Source organism: Myotis yumanensis, unplaced genomic scaffold (assembly GCF_028538775.1).
Source record: "Myotis yumanensis isolate MYYU_CA2020_CCGP unplaced genomic scaffold, mMyoYum1.0.hap1 SCAF_11, whole genome shotgun sequence".
NCBI lineage: Eukaryota > Metazoa > Chordata > Mammalia > Chiroptera > Vespertilionidae > Myotis > Myotis yumanensis.
Genome location: NW_027223762.1, coordinates 65,452,242 through 65,472,324, shown reverse-complemented (window position 1 = coordinate 65,472,324; position 20,083 = coordinate 65,452,242). Strand labels below are relative to the sequence as shown.

General features: G+C 48.0%; 1 protein-coding gene across 45 annotated transcripts in view; it reads left to right on the top strand.

Moving 5' to 3' along the window:
• MAP4K4 (mitogen-activated protein kinase kinase kinase kinase 4) overlaps window positions 1-20,083 on the top strand; it is a 192,335-nt gene that overhangs the window by 146,506 nt on the left and 25,746 nt on the right. For 3 of the 45 annotated variants that reach the window (XM_070429804.1, XM_070429790.1, XM_070429788.1), the window contains exons 13-20: window positions 8,891-9,052; window positions 11,833-11,919; window positions 12,580-12,690; window positions 13,585-13,746; window positions 16,166-16,399; window positions 17,265-17,371; window positions 18,477-18,628; window positions 19,278-19,375. In XM_070429804.1, coding sequence (XP_070285905.1) covers window positions 8,891-9,052; window positions 11,833-11,919; window positions 12,580-12,690; window positions 13,585-13,746; window positions 16,166-16,399; window positions 17,265-17,371; window positions 18,477-18,628; window positions 19,278-19,375 — 1,113 coding nt within the window. Of the gene's footprint in view, window positions 1-8,890; window positions 9,053-11,832; window positions 11,920-12,486; window positions 12,691-13,584; window positions 13,747-16,165; window positions 16,400-17,264; window positions 17,372-18,476; window positions 18,629-19,277; window positions 19,376-20,083 lie in introns of all 45 variants that reach the window. The other 42 variants (XM_070429826.1, XM_070429803.1, XM_070429801.1 and 39 more) reach the window with 17 other exon arrangements.

Genomic DNA, 20,083 nt, shown 5'->3' with positions numbered 1-20,083 from the left:
CACCACGGGACGCAGGCCTTCACGTTCCTTGTGAAAACGCCAGGGGCCTGCCCTGCTGCTCCTCACACGGTGCCGGCCGGGCGTGCGGTGGCTCGCACTGGCTCTGAGAAGCCGCTCCCTGGGGTTCGGCTCAGGCTCCACCTGATTTCTTCTCTCTCTTGGCCTCTGGGTTCAAGTTTGCATGTACATATTTTTTCTGAAACCTCTGAGTTTTTCATATGAAAAACTTTTCTGCAAATGCCTTAACTTCAGGTACATTGAAGGTAAGGAATGAAGAAAAGAATCATGCTGTGTGCCATGCAAGCGCTGTTCTGTAACCTGGCTGCAAGCATGCGATTGGCCATGTCCTGTGGTGGGAAATACATTTTGTACCACCTGCTCATTTACCTCAGGGACACCGTTAACGTTGGTAATGTGGTTACAGCTATTTCATTTTTAATTCACAGAGACATTGTTTTCCTATATTTCACTTGGGGTTCAAAAGTGGGTTTTGATTTTATTTTCCTAACTGGTTTTATTTTATATTTCACAGCTCCAGGTTTCTCATCCATAATATTTCTGTCTACTTCATTTACATACTTATTGTTTTACCTCTATCTTTCACTCCAGAAAAAGAATGCAAAACATATATAGATATAATATCAATACTGGGCTTTGCTCTATAAATAAACTAACAACACACGCTGTTACCCAAATTACTTCAGAATACATTTTGTAGGGGAAGACTTTGTTTCATTTTCTGTGTTTTTAACCTGAATTCTGCAGACTTTAAATTCACCCCAGCCTTAGAAAATCTGTGCCTGTCTGCCCGAGAGACTGTGAAGTTCATCCAGAGTTTGTGGAAGAGAACCTCAGACAAAGCCTCCCTCTGCAGGAGGGACACTGTTCGCGGGACGCTCTTGGCGGTGTATTTGCTCTCGGGGGTATTTTTAAAGCTGTCCTCAATGCTCTTTGAAAGGGATGCAGTGGATCCGAGGCTGCGAGGCGCATGTTGAGCACAGGACTGTGGGGGTGCTTGGGTTCTGAGGCTCTTTCTGGTTGTTGACCTGGAACCTGCAGCTGTTCACTGTCCTTTCTGACCGTGGGCTGTCCTTCCCTTTAGCACAAGAAACAGGTGGGTTGGGTGGTTTATAACTTAAGTGCGAAGGCAGCTCAGCCAGAGCTGGTTTGTGGCACAGGCCCGGGAGCTGCAGCTGGCCGAGCGGTGCTGGGTCCCGCTTCCTGCAGCCTCCGCAAGGAGCAGGACCTACGCAGGGACTTCTGCTCAAGGAGAACTTGGTGCTCACTGCTGATGTCATGGCGCCTTTAGTGTCAGCTCCTCAGTAAACGCTCACACTCAGAGTCGGGAAAGAGGGAACTGCATAGGGACACAGGCGAGTGTGGGCTCCTGGTGCGCGGGCTCTTGTGTTGGCCTGGGGAGTGAAGCCATTGGGAATAGTGGTTTGTCGCCCTGAATTGGCATTCAAGGTTCAATCAGAACTGTTTGCGGACTAGGGATGTCTTTTGTTATTAACAGACAAAGTAGATAAAGGTGATCGGCTCACTCATAAGACAAGTGACAATTAAAACTGAAGGGAATAACTTTCTACCTGTGAGTGCCGGAAAATAAAAAAGGCCCAAAAGCTGAGATTATGGGAACACAGTGCAGCTGTCCTTTCTTTGAAATGGCCACAAGGTCAGGCCCATGATGGGGGTGGGGGTGAGGGCTTCTGCCAGCCCCCCTGTTCCTGACACCCGCCCCCCTGGCAGGTGAGCATTCCTGCTCTGCCCACACACACTCCCTCCCCCTTCGGGGCTCGGGAAAGTGCTGCTGCTGCCCTCTTCCCCTCCGAGGTCCCTGCCTCCTCTCCCTGGCGCCTTTGTGAACTGAGGGTCTGAGAAGTCCTTAAAGATATGTTCCCGTCTTTCAGTTTTGCTGAAAGTGTGGTTTTTGTTTATGTTTTCCATTTTCTCTGTTGCTTTTGGCTGTCCCAGGAGGATGGGAGCTGAGGGCATGAGCGCATTAGTATGGGTTTCCCCATGATTCCCACTCATGCCTCAGCGCCTGGCCGGCTCCCTCCTGGCACAGGGCTGCTCGGCTCACTGCGTGTGTCACTGGGGTCGAAGCCGTGGGCTGCAGATCTCCTCTGCACAAAGTTCCCTGCCACATCTTACATTTCACAGCGACATACATCCTCCCAGCCTGGACTCAGACAGAACTTGGTCTCTAGCTTTTTTCCCCCATAAAAATGGTTCGTGGGCTAGATTTTTCTCCCGCTCTATTCTCACTTGTTTTTAGAGCAAAAATGAAGACTATTTCATAGTATTGTCATTTTACCCTAATGGTTTGTGGTCTTGTTTTTATTGAATCTTGATTCGATACCTAAATTCTTCCTCCTTATTCCCATGACATCCGGGTATTTGTGTACCCATGGTACTTAATCGATATTTCCCAAAGGGGTGAACCATGTGGAGTCCTAGGTGTGTCTCTGGAAAGAAAGGGCTTGCTCGTGAAATCTTTGCCCATCCTTAAATGGGCCTTAGGTCTAGGGGTTTCTCATTGGAGTTCAGAGCCACTTTAAAGCCCTTTAAGGTACCCGAGAGGCTGAGAGCTAGCGAGTGAGGTCTGAGCAGGCTGTGTGGCCGCGGGGTGCGCACCTCACGTGCCGCACTGGCAGCCACCTCCTCTCCTGCACCTCTCTCGCCCCAAGACAGTGGAGCATTTTCAGAATCGTGCAGACTGCTCTCCGGAGATGCTGGCCAGCCCAAGGGACACCAGGCCCCAGCGAGATGACCGAGCTGCTCGCAGTTAGCTACTCTGATGCTGAGGTTGACGGTGCTGTCTGCAGCCCTCACTGTTTGCTTCTCACTGTCCAAGGTGTGAGTGGACAGCCAGATTGCAGACCCCGAGAAAAGTCTTGAACAGGAAAGATTCCAGAGTAAATTTTTCATTGCGACATTCAAAGTCCCTAAAGTCTTATTCCTCGAGAAGTTATGGGAAAACATGTTCCAGCAAATAAAGAGGCTGAGAAGGGCTCCAGGAAATGGGATCACACATGGGAGAGTCCAGGGGGTTTCTGGGAAATTGCTGGACAAGTACAGGATGCTGGAGCACAATCAGTCCAGAGTGGCATGGAAGAGAGGGCTGTGAGAGGGTTAATCTCTAAGAATAAAGAAAAATACCTGATTTATTTGACCTTATTGAAGGAGTTTTGCCCTGGCTGGTGTGACTCAGTTGAGCTTTGCCTCATGCACCGAGAGGTCACCAGTTTGACATGCCCGTTTGCAGGCTTAATCCCCGTAGGAGGCAGCCGAACAATGTTTCTCTCTCTCTCTCCCTTCCTCTGTCTCTCAAAATCAATAAAAACATTTATTAAAAAGAGGAACTTTATGGTAGTGCAAGAGACTTTACAGATGATTTTGTGATATGATGGGTCTGTAGAAAGTCAAACAAACAAAAGGCAATTAATAACGCCTCAAAAAACTACATGAAAAGTTACTCGTACATGGCTCAGCCTTGAATGTGGTTTTTCACTTGACCAGAAATAGTCCCAGGACTAGATTGGAGCATGGGATGCACACCAGGGACGGTGATGGATGTTCTCTGGGAGAAGGCCATAGATGGTGTCTGAAATGGGAAAAAATTCACTCTATAAGCACAAAGATATAAATACTATGGCAAAAACTGAAAGCATTGACAGTACTTTGGCAGTAAGAATTGGGAGTGAGGCCCTAGCCAGTTTGGCTCAGTGGATAGAGCGTCGGCCTGTGGACTGAAGGGTCCCGGGTTCGATTCCGGTCAAGGGCATGTACCTTGGTTGCGGGCACATCCCCGGTGGGGAGTGTGCAGGAGGCAGCTGATCGATGTTTCTCTCTCATCGATGTTTCTAGCTCTCTATCCCTCTCTCCTCCTCTCTGTAAAAAATCAATAAAATATATATTTTTAAAAAAAAGAATTGGGGGTGAGAAGTGGGATGGCTTGCTTTTACACAAGCCTGATATTCTTTTTAAGTTTTAAACGTATTTTGTACTTTGATTTAAAAATTTAAAACATGAATAAAATGAAAAAAGCTACTTTTAAAAGCATTTTAAATTTGCCTCTTAGTCAAATTTCCCAGCAGACTGGGATCCCTGCCCTCAGTGCAATTGGAAATAACCAAGACATTGGGTTCCACACATTTCAGCACTCTGGAGCTTACAACCTAATATGAGTGCTTTCACCCGGAGCCAAAGCCAGAGGATGTGCACCCAGGTCCTCCGTCTCCTGAGGCCCCAGCTGACGACAGCGCAGGGAGAGAGCAGGAGGGGCGAGCCGGAAGTCGGTCTCGGGACTGGGCTGGGCTGAGACCGTCCACCCTCCATGGACCTGCCGCAAGTGATGCCGGAGAGGGCCAGCCTCGTCCCGGTCCACTCCTCGGCTTTCCTCCACTAGTCCCCTTCTCTTCCCTGGCTGGTTTGAGCTGGGTGCTGGGCTGCGTGCGGACCTCGGTGTAGCAACGGACTCCAGTGAAATGTTTTCTCGTCTGGTTCTTTCTGAGGACAGGCCACGCGTCAGCAGAAATGGGGACAGGAGTTGCTTTCAAAATGAAAAAAACATTTTTAAATGAGAGGAAAAAGCAAGTGCGGCCCATGGCTTTTCTTTCTGGTAGTGTAATAAGGTCGAGCTAAATGGCACCTTAATTCACCATCCTTCCTAGAAATCAGAACTGTAGTGGCTGCGGCGTCTGCGTGTCGGGCCCCTGCAGCCTCCACGGAAACCAGTGCTTGTATCTGATACGTATGTACTTACGTACGTAGCAGGTAGAAGCCATTCTCCTGAAAGGGTTAAGTAGAAGCTCTAGGTGAGTTGCTTTTCCTGCCTTCAGCTCACTGTGGAGAGCTGATGTGGAGACATGCCGCTTGGCCTTTCTGTCCTCCTCCTGTTGGTCCTGCCATCTCACCGCATCTGGGCACACTTCCAGGCTGGGGCAAGGGAGGGGAGAGCCCACATCTGGCCTGGAGCAATGATCCTCTTATAGTTCACTGTTTGGGAGACCTTTTAAAAATTGTTCTTACTTCACACATCAACTATTGACTTCTTCCAAAAAAATATCTCTTGCAAACTCTAGGCCCTGATGGTACCTGGTCCAGACAACCTCCTCCGCTCCCCCACATACGTCGACAAGGCAGGAATCAGGCTCATGGGAGGGGAGCGGCTGGTGCCAGGCAGCCAGTCAGGACCAGCACCGCCCCTTCGGCCTTGGGTTCTCTCTAGAGTTCCGCAGCGCAGACCCCAGCCTCCTGAGAACCCTGTGGCCCTCCTTGGCTGCTGCCGGGAAGTTGTAAAATTCAGTGTAGAAGATCCTTTGCCTCCTTGACCTGTTCACATTATGATTGGGAACTAGAATTCTCTGAAGCTAAGGGCATTTTTAAGGGTGTTGCCCTGGTGGCCTTTCTTCTTTTGTTTCCCTTTTTCTTTTGTTTGCTTTTGTCTGACTGGAGGAGGCAGGTTGTTGACATGCCCTTGTGGGAAGCTGCTTGCCTTTGTGTGGCTGTGGGCTCTCTCTTTCACTGGGAGGTAGGACTTCTTAACAGCCTCCCTGATATTTGCTACCCACTGTGTATTCTAGCCACTCAACACTGTCACAGCCTTGCCCTTGAGCCTCCACTGTGGGCCTAGGGAGGACAGTAGGCTGCTGCAGCCACACTTGCCTGGCAGAGCGGAAGCTTCCAGAACGCTTCTGTTTTTACCTCTTCAAGGAGAACAAGTTTGAAGCTCTAAAACTGATTAAATGAGAGACATTCTTCTTTGCATTTTAGCTTCAGGTTTTATTTTTAATGTGTTTTTACTCAACAAGAAAGAAGATGTTTTCCTCTGAAATTTTTGGCTAGCCGGGGATATCTATAAGAGTTAATTTCTATTTAAAGCTAAAAAATGTGTTTTCCAATGGGAAAATTATGATTTTTATTGCCAGTGTTGGAAAAATGGTTGTGTTCTCAGCAACTATATATTTAAGTGATGTACTGGCGAAAACCAGCTTTTAGTGTTTCTGCGTAGAAGATGCACTGGGTATGAGTGAGGGTCTGTGCTCTCGTTACTTTGAAGGAGAAGCCCGCATCGCTGCGTGGCGGTGACTCCGGTCTCTGACCTCGAGCTTCTGCGTGCCGTTTGTCCTGTGAGGGGAGTGTTGCTGTTTGTCCTATGTTCTGGCAGCTAGTTTTTAAAAGAAAAGGGGTGCAGGGCGGGGTGCAGGCAGGAGCCTGGGCCATGTGCCATCCTGCCCCTGAGTGGGAGCCACACATGGAAATGGCATCGGTGCAGAAAGCCTGCTTTTGAGGCCTTTGTTTTGAACAAACTCTAGTGTCCTTTTTTCCTCTTTTCTAAGACTGAAACAGTGAAAAGTCATTAAGCTAGCAGGTGGCGGGCAGTAAGCGGGTGTACAAGGCAGTGTTGGTCTTCACATTCAATGGAGATGCCTCAGCCACAAAACAGATGCCCTAAAACAGGACAGGAGCTCAGTTCTTTCCATGACGCTGCCCTCACCCATGGGAACCTGGTGAGTTTTGTGCACTGAGTTCTAAGAGCAGTCAATGGAGAACAAAGCCACAAAACATGGAAGGCAGCAAATAGGAGGCTTTGGGGTCAAAAGCCCACTCAGAGCTCCACTGAGGATAATGATGATGTGGTTAGTCCTCAGCCGAGAGACCAGATACCAGGTGATCCTTTCTACCCAGTTATCCCACAGGTGCGGTACTGGACATTCGCAGGAAATCATCTGTGAGTGTCTACTTCAGACGGATGCTAGTCAAGGGTCAGGGGAATCCAGAAGGAATGCTTAGACTACAATAAATACCCATTGTAAACGTTTGTGTCTAATATCCCCAATGCTTCACTTCAAACTGTCTTTTTTTTAAAAATATGTTTTTATTGATTTCAGAGAGAGGAGGGGAGACGGGGAGAGAGATAGAAACATCCGTGATGAAAGAGAATCATTGATCGGCTGCCTCCTGTATGCCCCCTATAAGGGATCGAGCCCACAAATCAGACAAGTGCCCTGACTGGGAATCGAACCACGACCTCCTGGTTCATAGGTTGATGTTCAACCACTGAGCCACATCAGCCAAGCTGTTTTGTTTTTTTAATATTTAATCTCAATGTCAGATTAAAGTTTGTGGTAGTAATATCGGCTTCCTGTGTCTTGAGAAATTTGATAGCTGTTTATTCTCTAGAGCAATGCAATACAGTACAATAGCCACTAACCACATGATTATTTAAATTAACTTTAATGAAATAAAATTTAAAACTCAGTTTCTCAATCAGACCGGTCACATTTCAAGTGCTCAGTAACATGACCAAAAGGGGGATGTGTGGATGAAAAGGGGCACATGCTAACCTGACGAGCTCAGCAAGGCCTGCACAGTGGCCTTGCAAACTCAGGGACCTAAAGTGACCACAAAGGATGGTCTGAAATTAAAACTTTTAAATTAAAAAGTGGTCTGTGGTGCGTAGTCATGTCCTAGGCCGGTATCTTCCCTGACAAAAGTCACTAACATGTGGCTGCAGGCTGCTGTGTGGAGCATGCTGAGAGGTGTTTTGCCTTCCGAGGTCGCCCAGCTAGCATCTTTCCCTCCGTGGGGAGAACTGGTGCTGTTGTTCTCTGCACTGCAGAAGTGCGTACTGTCGGACGTCTGGGCTAGAGGGACAAACAGCCAGATGAGTGCCTGTGCCTATGTCCACACTGTGGGTCACTAGAGCAGCTGGATTAGGGGCGGCTGTCGGAGCCAGGCTGGTGAGTCAGGCGCCTTTTGCACCTGTTGGTGGATGCGGAGTGATGTTAACGTTAACAGAATCGGCTTTAGAGACAGTGTGTCCTTCTAGCTGGGGCTTATGAGCTGGCAACACTGCGCAAGTCCCCTTAACTTTTCTGAACCCGTTTTCTCCTCTGTAGAATTGGAATGAAATACCTACTTCCTAGGTTTGTTATGAGAATCATATTAGGTAAAGAATCTGGAATAAGGAATATCAAATACTCCCTGGCTGGGTCGCTCAGTGGCTTAGAGCATTGTCTCGATAAGCCAAGGTTGCAGGCTCCATTCCCGGTCAGGATACATAAAGAATCGACCCATGAACCAGGAGGTCACAATTTGATTCCCGGTCAGGGCACATGCCCCGGTTGTGGGCTCTATCCCCAGTGGGGGATGTGCAGGAGGCAGCTGATCAGTGATTGTCTCTCATCATTGATGTTTCTATCTCTCTCTCCCTCTCCCTGGAATCAATAAAAACATACTATAAAATATTTTTTTTAAATCAACCAATTAATGCATAAATAAGTGAACAACAAATCGATGTTTCTCTCTGTCCCTCTCTAACATCATTTTTTTTTAAAAAAAAAAAGAATATCAACTATTGAGTGTGGGATGTGTAGTAAGCATGTGCTTGATAGCAGTTGTTTGTATTCATATTAATAATAATGACATTTATTATTCTAGTTGATGTCAATTCTCTTCTTGATGAGTGCTGAAACTTCTTTAATTATTTTTCTCCTTTATTTGCCCTATATCTACTTTCTTTTGTTTTATTGTCTTTTGTCTTTTTTGGGGGGGGGTGGGGGGAGCTTAGGGCCTTGGGTTACTGTTAGTGATATTTAAGGATTAAGAATTCCCTGTCCCCTAATTGCTATGATACAGTGAAGAATGGGGAATAATAGATATAAAAATGAAACCGAACCCTGTAAGGATTCACAGAAACACAGCACTGTTAACCAGTATTTCTGAGGAAGCTGGTATGGGTATATGGGCCCAGGGCCATGTGGAATAATTGGCCAGTAGAAATGGGGTCCATGAACCCCCCTCATTTGTTGTAACTGTTACACAAACTGTCATGAGAGCCATGGCCAGAAGATCCCTGCTGATTCTATCTTTCCTTATGTAGCAACAAAGGAGAGAGCGTGAGGCTAGAAGGCAGCAAGAACGTGAGCAGCGAAGGAGAGAACAAGAAGAGAAGAGGCGGCTAGAGGAACTGGAGAGAAGGCGGAAAGAGGATGAGGAGCGGCGGCGGGCCGAGGAAGAGAAGAGGAGAGTCGAGAGAGAGCAGGTTAGTTCACAGGGATGTTCCCACCTGTGCTCGGGAGGCGTGTCACTTTGTAGAGTTGGGGTATTTAGGGCAGAACGTACACACACGTGTGGGCGCACATGTCCAGGACATTAGAGGGTCAGGATGCTGAAACAAATTAGAAGTAACCAGTAAACTGAGCCTATTGTCTTTTTTAAAAGACTTATACATTATTATACTTTAGGAACCTTGAAACCAGAAAAGTGGTCTACCGATAGTACGGTGGCTGAAAGATTTCTGAATATATCTTCTCAGGTTCAGCTTAAGTGCTTCAGACCTAACACTTTAAAAATGGTATTAAAAGTCAATTGTAAGAAATTTCTTATGAGCAATATTTGAAGTAACCACTGGCTAACCGAATATTTAATACTAGATGCCCGGTACACGGATTTGTGCACTGGTGGGGGGGGCGGTCTCTCAGCCTGGCCTGTGAGGATCGGGCCGAAACCAGCAGTCCAACATCCCCCGAGGGGTCCTGGATTGCGAGAGGGCACAGGCCTATGCGTATAAGATTTTTGGTTAATCTCTTCCCGCCCTCCCCCCTTCCCCTTCCCTCTGAGATTCATCAGTCTGTTCCATGTTTCCATGCCTGTGCATTGAGCGTCTGCTCCCTGGTGGTCGGTGCGTGTCATACGCCTCGGGTTTTCTGAGACTCGGTCTGCCTGCTCATTGCCAGTGTTCCTAGGAATTCGAGTGACGTTTTTTATGTTACCTTCCTGGCATGGTGGGCCAATTAACTGGTGTGTTTTGTTTTGTTTTTCTCACATTTCAATTTATAGTTGGGGACTGCAAAGAAGACATAACATGCACTACATGCTTTTAAAAATTAAATCACAATTTAATCCTCACAATTCAGTTGTGATAAGATGATATGAAACTGATACTTAGCCTTTATTGTTCTAGTGACAGGCATTAGCTATTGTGTATAGTAAGCATTGTTTACCTCTTTAAAAAAGTAACATGAAAACAAACTAAATAACGTCAAAAGTCAGTTTTATTCGGCTTTCCTCATTCTGTTGCAGAATTCCCATGGGAACAGTGCTGAGGGAACACCCCTTCTGCATAAGTGTGCCTGTGTGTGCCTGTGTGACTGCCCTGTGTCCGTGGACTAGGCCCTGTGACTTGGATAGATGTTCATTTTCCAGGTGCCCCGGTGTTTTGAAGGCAGAAAACAAATGAGTGGGCTACTTGATCCTTTAGCTCAGGGGTCCTCAAACTTTTTAAACAGGGGGCCAGTTCACTGTCCCTCAAACCGTTGGAGGGCCGGACGATAGTTTAAAAAAAAAAACACTATGAACAAATTCCTATGCACACTGCACATATCTTATTTTGAAGTAAAAAAACAAAACGGGAACAAATACAATATTTGTATTTGCATGTGGCCCGCGGGACGTAGTTTGAGGACCCCTGCTTTAACTTATGGCTTAATTCTGTCTAGTCCAGAGAAGAGGGGTTGGGCGGGGTCCTTCCTCGGTCACTCTGGGAGGCGTGCGTGTTCGGCCCTTACTTCGTGGAGCCTGGGTTGGAGTCAGGGTGCGTTAGCCACTGGTCTGTGAATATGCTTTCTGCCAGACTGGCTTTTTTTTATTGTTTTTTTGGCTAAATTTTCTTTGTAAGATGAACATTTCTCAGGAAATTTACATGTCGTGATTTCTGTTACCCAGCCTTCTCGCAATTAGATTTATTGGTTAGCCACAACTTCACTTCAGGTACCTCAGGGGTGCAGCTTGGGATAAGTGGGTTGTCAGCAGTGGACTCTGTAAAGAAGTATCTGAATTTCAGAGTGAAGGCTGCCCTCAGGGACCCCTTAGCCTACTCCCCTTTCGAGTAGTTAGCTTTCTTCCCCATTGAAAAGGAAGGACACCTGTTTTTTGTACAAACTTGGTTCTTTCTGAGGTTATCTGTAACTCATATCTGTAACTCATATTTGAGCCTCACAGAGCCATCCTGAGAGTGGGGAGGGAAGGCCCTGAAGTCATTTCTCAGATGTGGAGCCTGCCAGCCTGGGAGGGCTTGCTTGGTCCACAGCGAGGGCCTCTGGTTCCCCAGCCATTAAGTATGCGTGGAGACTCCAGGCTGGCGTTTTCCTCTCTATATACATATGTTGGATGTGTTTGCCCATTTTCATTCTTCATCCTTCTCTTTCCATTGGAAAAGCCACTCCCCTCTCCTTTCTCTCTCAGGGACACCTAGGGCCCCTCCTTGTGAAGAACCTGGGCCTGTTCGTTGGTGGAAAGTCGCCCGAGTCTGACATGTCCAGACTTTCAGAATGTGGTTATTCTAGGTGCCTTATGTATCTATCACCAGCGAAAACACAAATCCTGCTTGTTGTATTTTAATATTAAACAGGTTTTGGTTTGGGGTTTTAAAAATTGGCAACCCATGCTTGGTCTAAATAATGACTAAGAAGCAGACTTTTATTAATGAGAACGCTTTGGTTTCCTAAAATTAAACTGCCGACTTCAGAGTCTGCCATCCCAAAGAACCTCGCAGCCCTTTAAAGCCTGCATTTGTGTATGACAGACGCACTTCCAGGCACCTCGTGTAGATGGTGGAGTGCATGCCCTCATCTGTTAAACTCTGCAGGTCTTGGTGGCCAGTTTTTGAAGTTCTTGGGAAAATTCTGAGCAATGGATTTTGTTGAGACTCATGACTAAGTGAACTACCCCCCAGGACGACGGGCCGATGGTGGGTGCACTCCCGTCAGGGTCCTGATCTCTCTGTGTGGGTCCATTGATTGCTGGGTAATTTCTGTGTGACAGGAGTATATCAGGCGGCAGCTCGAAGAGGAGCAGCGGCACCTGGAAATGCTTCAGCAGCAGCTGCTCCAGGAGCAGGCCCTCTTACTGGTAACGCCCGCGTCTGTCTGTCTGTAGTGCCAGGGCGCGTCTGTCCTCCCCGAGCGGGCGCAGCTGTGCGCCACCAGACCGTTCTGGGTAGTGCTGGGGGCTGGCAGGCTCCAGTGGAGACACCTCCGTGGTCCTACTGCTTGAGACACATCTCCAGGTGGCTTTTATTTACCTACTCACTTCCCACTGAGAACTGTTCTTGTTCGGTAGATAGACAAGGCTTTGAACAGAAGTTGGCATTCAGTGAGCAAACAAGAACGCTCAGGGTTGATGGTTGAAAGCGCTTGCGTAGGACTTCACCTAGTTTACTCTGGGTTCCTTTTGAAACCACTGCTACTGACGTTTAATTGAATTCTCTCTTACTCTGTCCAGTGATATTGTTAGCAACAAGCTGTCAGATTTTCCACAGGTAATATGCTGTTTAAAACCCCAGCATTTTACTTTGTTACAAAGCATGGGGGGCGGGGGGTGGAGATAGCATGGTCATTGGAGAGTTGAGAATGAATTAGAGAAGAGGCGAACCCTCCAGTGTCCCCTAGATTCAATGTTCTCCTCTCCCTTCCCAAGGAGTGCCGCTGGCGGGAGCTGGAGCAGCACCGGCAGGCAGAGAGGCTCCAGAGGCAGTTGCAACAAGAACAAGCATATCTCCTGTCTCTACAGCACGACCACCGGAGGCCGCACCCACAGCCGCCACCACAGGAAAGGAACAAGCCCAGCTACCACGCCCCGGAGCCCAGGCCCCACTACGAGCCGGCCGACAGAGCGCGAGAGGTACCGCTCCCCTGCGACGTCCCCTGCTGTCCCCTGCATCGCGCAGGCAGACAGGAGTCCGTGTGGGTTCCTGTAAGGTATTCGTGCTAGACGTGCCCTCAGCTGATGGCCCACCCCCTCGGGTCTCCAGCGGAGAAACAGGTCCTGAGAAGTGAGGGGCTGACTCGCAGGGCTTCTTACCCAGTTCAGCGTGTTCTCCATGGAGGACCAGGGTGCCTTTGGTACCGATTCTCCGATGAACTGAACACTGAACTAAACACAAGGGGGAAGGTTGTCTGGCAGAATCATTCTTTAAGATGCAAACAAGGGAGTGGTGGCCAGTTAACTGTTTTCCAAAACGGAGATGAGAAGTGTGTCCACAGCCGACTTCCTGACTGTTCAGTGATCCTGACTTGGTACCAAATTGCCGCCTCTGGGAGAGCCTCCCGGTGAGTGTGGCACAGATGGCCTGGGCTCCTGGGACGAGGGAGCCTGTCAGCCTCCCGTGCCCCTGGCCCCCGAGAGCCCGGGGAACACGTGCTGGAATGCCCTTTTTGCAGGGCATTTGAATGAAATGTGTTTTGAATCCCTGGTGGCAATCTTTTTATCTTTTGGTTTAGTTGGTTGTGACACATTTAATGTTTTCTGGTTTATCATCCTCATATACAGCCCTAGAACTCCTGCCAGGAGGAGGTCTCAAGGCGCCTCTTCTAACTGGTTCTCTTAAGTATTTCTTTGTCTAGAGTCCAACCCTGGACCTGCTCTATTTGCCTCCTCCCTTTTAAGCTCTCCCTTTTTTCCTTGTAGTTGAAGTAAATAGAAAATTTCTCTTCACAGTCCGCCCACTGCCAGGCTTTCTCTGGTACCTGCTTTCCCCACTAACACTGTGTTATGTCTTCTAATTCTCCGATGCAGGTGGAAGATAGATTTAGGAAAACTAACCACAGCTCCCCTGAAGCCCAGGCTAAGCAGACAGGCAGAGTGCTGGAGCCACCAGTGCCTTGCAGATCAGAGTCCTTTTCCAGTGGCAGCGCCGAGCCTGTGCACCCCGCCCTGCAGACACCAGCTGAGCCCCAGGTGCGGCAGCCAGGCTGCGGGTCGGGCACGTGGGGCTCAGAGCACGGGCCTGCTGGTAGTAATCACATTTTGGTGTGTTCCCACATTGAGAGAGAGAAGAGAAGAGCAGGAGTGAGTTTAGACTAGCCTGAAGAGGACAGACACTCTTTTGATAGGGAAAAGTAGGAAGTGTTTTAAGATTTTTGTTGTACTTACTAAGCATATCCAGATTCGGTGATTTTTTTCTCTTAGTCTAGCATTCTGTCAGATGTTCATGAATAAGTGTTTTCTTATTCTAACATAAAGGATTTTTTCAGTTTAGTTTTTAGAAAGTTAGTGTTACAAGTACATAAGGGGCGAACCAGACCTTTTCTTAGCCAGACCTTGGCACCTGGCTAGCCCAGGAGGGGGCATCAGAGAGCCAGCACTGCCCTGAAATTCCAGTACAAGTTTTGGGTCTGTCCAAATGTGCATGCTTTTTTGTTTTGTTTTGTTTTTTTCTGGGAAACGAGCCTTTTATCAGATTCTCAAAAGGTTCAAGATCCTAAAAAAGTTACAATCCAATAGGTGAGGTGTGGCTTTCCCTGAAGCAGGTGGGGTCAAGGTCACAAGCGCTCACGGGTCGCCACGGGGCTGGTGTGGGAGAGCCTGAGCTGAGTGCGGTGGGCCAGAGAGCCGCTGCTGTCTGGGAGAACATGGACGGCAGAGGGTACCACACAGAGGTCTTAGGTTCCCACTGCTGCCACGTTCTCGCTGAAACAGCAGACTTTTAGTCATTTTGCTCTGCAGCTGTGCAACGCAGAATATTGGAAGCAAGTTCTGAGGCCTAGGTTCACTGAGGTTTGCATGTGTTGGGGGCAGAATCCACGTTCTTGTGAGAGAAGTAGCTGTGGTGCTTCGAACGAGGATTTGAATGTGCTTCACAGGAACGAAGCCCCGTGTGAGGAGTTTAAGCAGCACAGAGCCAGGCTCTGGCCCTCGGGGGCCATGGGAGGCGTCCCATGGAGTCAGCCGCTCGGGCTTCACGGGAGAGCTGGCCCACCAGCCGATCCCAGTTCCGAGTAAGGGATGGAATGACAAAGGAGACAGAGGGCAGGACAGGGTGAATGGGGGAAAGGAGAAGGGGTTGGGAGGAGGGACTAGTAGAATCAGTTTGACGACGTTCCTGTGGAGAGGCCAGGATTAGTTTTTAATCTGAAAATTAGCCCTGCCATGAATAGAAAACCTTCACCTATTTGGCCACCGACAGTTTAGGAACTAGGCGTTCCTGAGTTCCGCAGGCTGCCTTCCGTGCTGATGGCTCCTTCCTGTGGTGCCTGGCGGGGCCCCTGGCTGCTCCTCCTGGGAAGGCTGCTCTGGCTGCAGCAGGCACCTGTGAACACGTCCTCTCTGGGGAGTTTCCAGGGAGGGCCCTATGCTAAAGCCATGTGTTGAACGTTGTAGTTACAGATAACACTTTCAGATCCACGCTTTTCCAGACTCTGAACAGTTTACACGTTCTAGGCATCTGAGATTATACCAATCACTAGCTCTGTGACTCGCAACTAGAACTCACAGACCTAGAACTAATTTTGAATCTTGCTTTTGGGAAGGTTGAATCAGTTGTGATTTGGCATTTCCAGTTTTCATTAAATGCATTGATGTAATAGATATATAGCTGGAGTTATGTAAATTGCAATATTAAACATTTTAAAACAAAATAAATTAAAGAAAATACAGATTATTTTAGAGATTGTTTGTCCAATTTAAAAGCAACCAGATAAAAACCCAGTTAACAAGTATTGTCATGTAGAAGGTCAATTTAGGGAATCATAGTAATGAATATTTCTAAAGAAATTAAAGTTCTTTTTTCCTAACTAGTGTGAAGATGTATGGAGATCTAGGGTTTGAGTGTTTTAAGACTTGGAAGAAGAAAGAAGGATAATGTTGGTGTAGTTGGAAAGTTGGCTGTTTTTAAGTTACTATATTATAATTTGTCAGAACCTGAGGGCTTTGTGTTTGCTCACTCAGCGTGCTGTTTCACTGCTGCTGGTCAGAGGCCGGGCCCTGCAGGGAGCAGGCAGGCAGGCAGGTGTGTACGCGCCGGCGCCTCCGTGCCGCCCGCTGCCTCCAGGCTCTGCTCGGACATGGACATGCAGGAGCGCGTGTCCCCCATCAGCACAGGAGGCAATAAGCCTTTTTTAAATTTTAAATCCACGTTTGCTGCTCTTATAATGTTTATCTGGACATTGAAAGAGTTTTTCTCCTAAGTGTACATTTGTTTTCCTGTCCATACTGTGTCCCAGGTCCCTATTCACTTTAGCCTGAGCGGCTTGCTGCCGGGCTTACCTAACCCCAGAGCAACAGCTGCTTTCCCCAGTTCCTGCTTTGAATTTGGAATTGACCAGAAAGCCTTTTATGCAGAACGCATTGAATGTCTTGTGTTTTGTTTTCTTGTAAGGTACAGTGGTCCCACCTGGCATCTCTCAAGAACAATGTTTCCCCTGTCTCGCGATCCCATTCCTTCAGTGACCCTTCTCCTCCCAAATTTGCACACCACCATCTTCGCTCTCAGGACCCATGTCCACCTTCCCGCAGTGAGGCGCTCAGTCAGAGTTCTGACTCTAAGTCGGAGGCGCCTGACCCCACCCAAAAGGCTTGGTCTAGATCAGACAGTGACGAGGTGCCTCCAAGGGTAAGAAGCAGACAGACAGATGTGTGCTGCTTTTTCCTTTTTGTTGTTTTTTAAAAATTACTTATTTCAATTAAGGGTATGGTGACTTCACCAGAATTACGGGGCCATGAAATTTCAAAGGAACATTTTACGGTGGGGAGAAAGCTCCACAGTTCCGCAGTTGCGTCCAGCCAGTGCTAGCTGTTCATTGTTGTTGTTAACTCTATCTAAACACTGGGTGACAAAGTAACCAAAGAGCATGCTTCTAGAACAGGTGGAATAGCTTCTATTTTAGCAGTTGTCTTAAGTTTATACAGAAGTTACAGATTATTTTTCGACATTAACCATTATCCAAATTTTCAGAAAAGGTCTTATAAAGAAAAATCATTAACAAAAATTTCAAAAAGGAGACATTTTTCTTTTTAAATTGAGGAATTTTTTGGCTTTATTTTGCTTTCAACTTTTTTTAATTTTTAATTTTTTTGATAATTACTTAATGGTGAAATTAAACATAAAGGCACATTTAATTTTTCTTCCATTTAGAATTTGCTTCCTCTGAATATTTTCTTGCTTCCTACCAGTCTTTTGTTTCCTACTGATCCATTTGTGGACATTGTTTGGTTTCTTTGAGCTTATTTTCCTGATTCTCACATTTTCTTAGCAAAATGCTTTGTATGTCCCCGCCAGCAGACGGCTGCAGAGGCACCGGCTGTGGTCCCGAGCCTTCGCTGCCTGGACCACGTTTTCTCTTCCGTGTGTCAGTGGAGGCCGAGCGGGCAGGGTGGGGGCGGGGCAGTGACAGTGAGGCTACCAGAATTAGGACTGCTGTAGAAAACGTTTTCTCTCATATTTTCAAGAACTTGATTGCTGTGTCTTCTACCCAAAGGTTCCTGTGAGAACAACGTCTCGGTCCCCTGTGCTGTCCCGTCGGGACTCCCCGCTGCAGGGCAGTGGGCAGCAGAATAGCCAGGCTGGGCAAAGAAACTCCACCAGGTAAAAGAGGGCGGAGCTTAAGAGCAGGCTTTCGCACAGTCGCCTTCAGTCTTTTGTCATCTTTTTTCATTAAAATGCCCATAAACAGGGAAGTTCTGTGGCAAAGAGGAGATTATCAGTTTATGAAAGAAAAACTGCATAAACTGTATTAACCGCCTGTCTGTGAGGGTGAGTGCAGAGCAGTGGGGGAGGCCCCGAGAGCATGGGCCTGGGGTCTCCTGGGCCGTGGGAATACGAACATGACAAGCAGCACTAAAGAACGTCCTGGTTGGCTTACAGTCATAGTAAACCAGTGAACTAACCAAATACTGTTGTCAGTGTAAAGCCTTTCTGTCCTGTGAACAGCTCTTAGCTGCATGAGGCTAGTAGCTGCTAGATTATACGGCTAAATTTGAGCGTAACTTCATTAAAATTAAATAAGAGTAAAACTTGATTTTCTTGGTAACACTGGCTGTGTGTCGAGTGTCCAGTAGCCACAGCTCAGCTGTGGGGTCCCCACCACCTCTGGGCCGGAGCAGGAAGAGGCCACGCTGCTGGGTGTTTGTCCTCGCCCCTTACCGAACCTCAGGTCCTCTGTGCTGGAGGTGGGGCTCTCCAGGAGCCGCAGAGCCGCCTGGTCCTTGGTGAGCAGGTGGCTGGGCTCTCCTGGGACCGAGTGTCCTCCGGGCCCTGTAGCCCCTGCCTCTGCCAGGCCCGGCCGGTCACATCCGCCCGCACTCCCAGTCACAGCCACACAGAGGAGGACGCTGGGTAGTGTCAGCTCTTGAGACCAGTGTGGTCGGCTGGGAGCAGCAGCCCGGAAACAGTATAATTTTGTGCACAATTTGTATAAGTGGATTTTTTATAATGTTGCTATGACAGAAATGGTGACACTTCTAGACCCAACAATAGCATTAGCTTTGCCTAATGAAGATTCGGGGTCTGCTAATGGTAGGATATCATTTACCTATTTGGTTTGTTGGGGTACCTGAGATAAAAACCATGAATAACGTTCGAGCTTCCTGTGTGTAGGCTTTCTCATACCTGTGTTTCATGCGTGCGCAGACAGCTCGATGCTGCATCTCGGGTGATGCATGAGCTGTTCTCTCCCTTTCTTTTCCGACAGTAGCATCGAGCCCCGGCTGCTGTGGGAGAGAGTGGAGAAGCTGGCTCCCAGGCCCGGCAGCGGAAGCTCTTCGGGATCCAGCAACTCGGGATCCCAGCCCGGCTCGCACCCTGGCTCTCAGAGCGGCTCTGGGGAGCGCTTCCGAGTGAGATGTAGGCTGCCTTTCTGTGTCTCCCCCGCCCCCCGTTAGCGACACTGGGCTCTGAGTAGTGCACTGAAGGCCTCCCAGCCACGGGAGCTGCCTGGTGTTTGTACAGTGCACGTCACAGCGTAGGCTGTGATGGCACTGGTAGTCACCATAATCTTAATAAGACAGCTGACTTCCAAGAGCTTACATGTGCCTCGAGTTGTGAGCACTTCACCTGTGTTGTCTCATTTCATCTTCATCATAACCTCATGAGATACACTTACTGTGTCTCCACTTTACAGACTACAGTAACCAGTTCAGTGAGATTGATTAGCTAAATGTCTGAGCTGAGATTTGAACCTACTTCTTTTACTACAGACTCCATCAGTATCGGCATTAACATTGGCTATTTAAACCTACTCATAATAATAGGTTATGGTATTGACATGGCAAGGTTCTGTGAGGACGTGTTACATAGAGTGTGGTGACGATGGAGTCTGGGTAGGAGTCAGAAGCCCAGGAGTGCAGACCGGCGTGCGGAGACCCTGCACAGAGGCTGAGAGCAGTGGGCAGGGGTGTGGGGGAGAAGCAAAGGCTAATGGGCCAGTCTGCCTTGTAGCACCATCTGGATGCTTGTATGTATCTGCCTTTCTTGTCTCTTTTGAATTTCACAGCATCATCCAAATCTGAAGGCTCTCCATCTCAGCGCCTTGAAAATGCAGCGAAAAAACCTGAAGACAAAAGAGAAGTGTTCAGACCTCTGAAACCTGCGGTAAGGCTTGCACAGCCCCGTGCTCCCTCCGGGCGTGGGGAGATCTTCCTGCTGCGAGCATGTCTTTGAGGGCACGCCTTTCTGTGGGCCCTCACAGAAGTGAGGGATTAGAATGAAGGCCACAGTCCTCAGACACATTTATGCCCCTCCCAACTTAGTCACTAAGAAAAATACAGAAGAAAGAAAGCCTTTATCTCTTTGCTTTGCATTAGTCTCTATGCATTCTAGATGAGCTGGGTGTTGTAATACTGGCTTTAGAATCTTTCCCATCACCTTTTAACATCACCTGTTATTTAAGTTCCGCCTTTTGGTACCTAGAGAGGCAGCTGTGAGTTTCCCATGCACCTCCTGTAACCCCTGCCGCACTAACCGACCCTGTCTCTGCACACTTTGCGGACTTGTGCATCTGTTGGAACTGTGATTTCTTGCTTGATGAGTCTGTGCTCCGTCTTCCTCTCTCCGTGCTCCCGGTGCTGTGCTCCTGCCCCGCCGACGGCATGCTGCCGGACGCAGAGTGAAGTGGTAAGCAGCTCTGGAAATGCCGGAGCCATTCTAACTGCCTTTCACACGAAGCTTGTCCTCCATCTGCATTGCTTTTCCTTCCTCAGTTTGTCTTTTGTTCTTTTCTAGAATGATGCCCTAATCCTTTGCTTCATCTTTTTAACACACAAAATTTGCTGCATGCATTTTTTGTTATTAAGTATAGCT